The 2,976-nt window shown below is 39.8% G+C and overlaps 1 protein-coding gene across 1 annotated transcript in view; it reads right to left on the bottom strand.

Annotated features, from left to right (window-relative positions):
* The window catches only part of LOC101862010 (fibrinogen C domain-containing protein 1), a gene marked incomplete in the record, with an annotated part of 8,528 nt that overhangs the window by 1,321 nt on the left and 4,231 nt on the right, over positions 1-2,976 (bottom strand). Inside the window, 1 exon segment of the mRNA XM_013088249.2 lies at positions 2,586-2,702. Coding sequence (XP_012943703.1) covers positions 2,586-2,702 — 117 coding nt within the window.

Below are 2,976 nucleotides of genomic sequence, written 5' to 3' on the forward strand. Positions count from 1 at the left end.
GGGGGGGGAGGAGATAGACTTATAAAGAACATAAGACCGTCACTTTGATAGCATCATCGAACAGTGCGTCCGGCAACAAATGTTGTGTGCCGTAAATCCCTCATAGACAAAATTGATGGAATTGGCGATTTAGAAATGGCCAGTTCGGAGCTTCTCACTTTACTGTCTTATTTTAGGGCCGGGAACATTATTGGTGGGCGAATTGGTTTTCTGTGTTCATGTCAGAAGCGTGAATTAATCCAATCCATTTATCTATAATATTATCAAGAGGGCATCTATGTTGGCCCTCTTTACGTGGCATTTTAAAGCATTTTTGTAGCTTGTGCCTTACTTTTATGAAAATTGGAACTTTGTTTCTTTTTCCCTTAGGGTTTTTTAAAATAATTTTTTTGGTTTTTTTTTGTTTTTTGTTCCTCCTTGTCATCATCGTCGTCGTCATCATCGATGATATTAGACGTTGTATTCTTGTTACTGTCTAGATTATGTCGAAGGCAAAGAAAAAGGAGAAGAAAAGCCAGATTAGACAAAAATTATTGACAGATCAATCAAAACCCAAAAAAAAAATAAAAATAAATAAGCCCAAAGAAAATCTTAGTGGAAATACTGAAATCGAAAACAGAAGGATATAAAAACACATAAAACAATGGGATGGACATAGATTATAAACATTAGAATAAAAAGACCCACAAGGTTCTTGCAGAGGTTACTGCCAAGAAAGTATATCACCACTGCCACTCTAAAGTCCGAGCAAATTGTTATCAGCAGATTTAGCTCTCAAAATCGCTACCTTCGAATTACAGTTCTATCTGGCATTTTTGGCCGTTTTGAGTTACTAAGACCATGAGATCGAAAACCAAATGTTTTATCTGCTCTAATCAAAGTCGTAATACTATTCGGAGCCTTTATCAAGATATTCAAAGAATTGCATTCGTAAAAGCTTGACATATTGTGAAACTCAAGCATTTTGACGTCAAATTTCTCGAAACTAAGTAATGAGTAGATCCTTCACCTTCACATATCCCGTGGACTGGATGTCTCTGGGGCGCTTTTGAAGATTTGGTCACCAGCTTCCTCCACTCCTTCCGGTCTTCAGCTTTCCTGAGCGTGTCTTTGAGTTCCAGGCCTGACCATTCCTTGATGTTGTCCTCCCAACTCTTCTTCGATCTGCTTCTGCTCCTTTTTCCATGGAGGCTGCCTTGCAGGATCATCTTGGCAAGGCCAGATGAACGGGTGATGTGTCCATACCATTGCAGTTTGCGAATCATTTTTGATTCGTTGTTTGACTTCATCATTTGTGGTGTGATCTTTGTAGGAGATACCAAGGATTTTTCGGAAGCATCTCATCTCCATAGCTTTGATCCTTCCTTCAAGGTCTGCATTCAAGGTCCAAGTTCCACACGCATACAAAAATACTGACATGACCCGGGAACGCCCCAGTCTGATCTTGAATGAGTAGATAGAACTTTGTAATTCTGAGGCAACGATTAGAAATGAATTCTTGTTACAGTCTGCACACTGGAGTCTAGGAAGTAATATTAATAATAATAATAAATAGCATTTGTATAGCGCATATCCCCGCTCAACAGCAGGCTCTGTGCGCTTTACACTATATAGTAGCGGTTAAGCTGTCACATGCAGGAGACCAGAGTTTGATTACCCTGAGAGGAGAATTGTTATCGAGATCATAATGGTATGTAACCATTTTGTAACTACGCGTAACTCTTAATGGTGCCTCATTTAGTATTATTTTATTTCTCAAAAGTGCCTGGCGTCATACTCAATTTTAAAAAAAGGACATTTTAAAACGTCAAACCAAGTCTCTCGGTCTCAAAAGTGCAAATAATGAGTTAGGCCACATCGGCAGCACCATGACGAAATACAGTACACTCGATGTCAAAAGACCACAGCAGAATCTGTATTTTCTGTATTCTTAAAACAAAATCTGAATATGAACAGAGTGTAAAAGCATAGCTACTTGTTCAGAATGTGAAAGTTAAGAGTTCATTTCTCATCATCAAAAATCTTTTGCTCAGTGAGTATTCGTGCTTTTGGTTCAGTCTTTTCTGGGAATAATAATATTTATAAAAATAATCAACTTTTGGAATTCAATGCAATTATTTTTGCCAGGAGTAACGCACGCTTTCAACTCGTATCCAAAGGAACACTGTCTCCTTCATCAGATTCATTTCTCACGCCCCTCCCCCTCCTCCTCCCCTCCCCTACTCATACACAAACCCTCCTTTTCCCCCTACTACCAAACATTAAAAAAAACTTCAAAGATATCCAAAAGATAAAAGCTGTAGGTCCATCCTACTGTGTCAACAAAATTATGGAGAAAAAAAAGAATAACAACAACAAAAAGAACGGAGGTTCTCAAACATCTTTGACACATGTTTGATGAAAGCTCAAGCCTTTACAGGTTACACGCTACTAAAACAAGGGAACACACACCTTACCACGAGACAAATCTTAACAATATTATAAAAAGACCTTAAAAAGCTGACCCCCCCCCCCTCTCTCTCTCTCTCTCTCTCTCTCTCTCTCTCTCTCTCTCTCTCTCTCCCTCCAAAACCTCAATGACCTACCTGTATAAGCATCCAGCCGCCGCCGTCTATGGAGGAGTCACAGACAACTTGAACGCCGGTGGTTAGGGTTTGAATCTCCCTCGCGGTTTTCCCGGGAGCGAAACTACAGTCTTTGATCTGATGGAGAAAAGAACGGAGGGAAGGGAGGAAGAAAGGATGATAGTAAAGACGGAAGATAAAGAAAGAAAGAAAGCAGAAGGGGAGGAAAATAAAGTTCGAAGAGAAAGAAAACAAAAAAGGATGGGGAACAGAGGGAAAGAAAGGGGAAAAAATGAGAACGGAAGGAAGAAAGAAAATAAAGAGATTCATAATAAACACACGCACACCGCACGCACGTCCGCACGTGCGTACATATACGCACACACACACACACACACACACACACACACAC

This window comes from Aplysia californica, unplaced genomic scaffold (assembly GCF_000002075.1).
Source record: "Aplysia californica isolate F4 #8 unplaced genomic scaffold, AplCal3.0 scaffold00023, whole genome shotgun sequence".
Classification (NCBI taxonomy): domain Eukaryota; kingdom Metazoa; phylum Mollusca; class Gastropoda; order Aplysiida; family Aplysiidae; genus Aplysia; species Aplysia californica.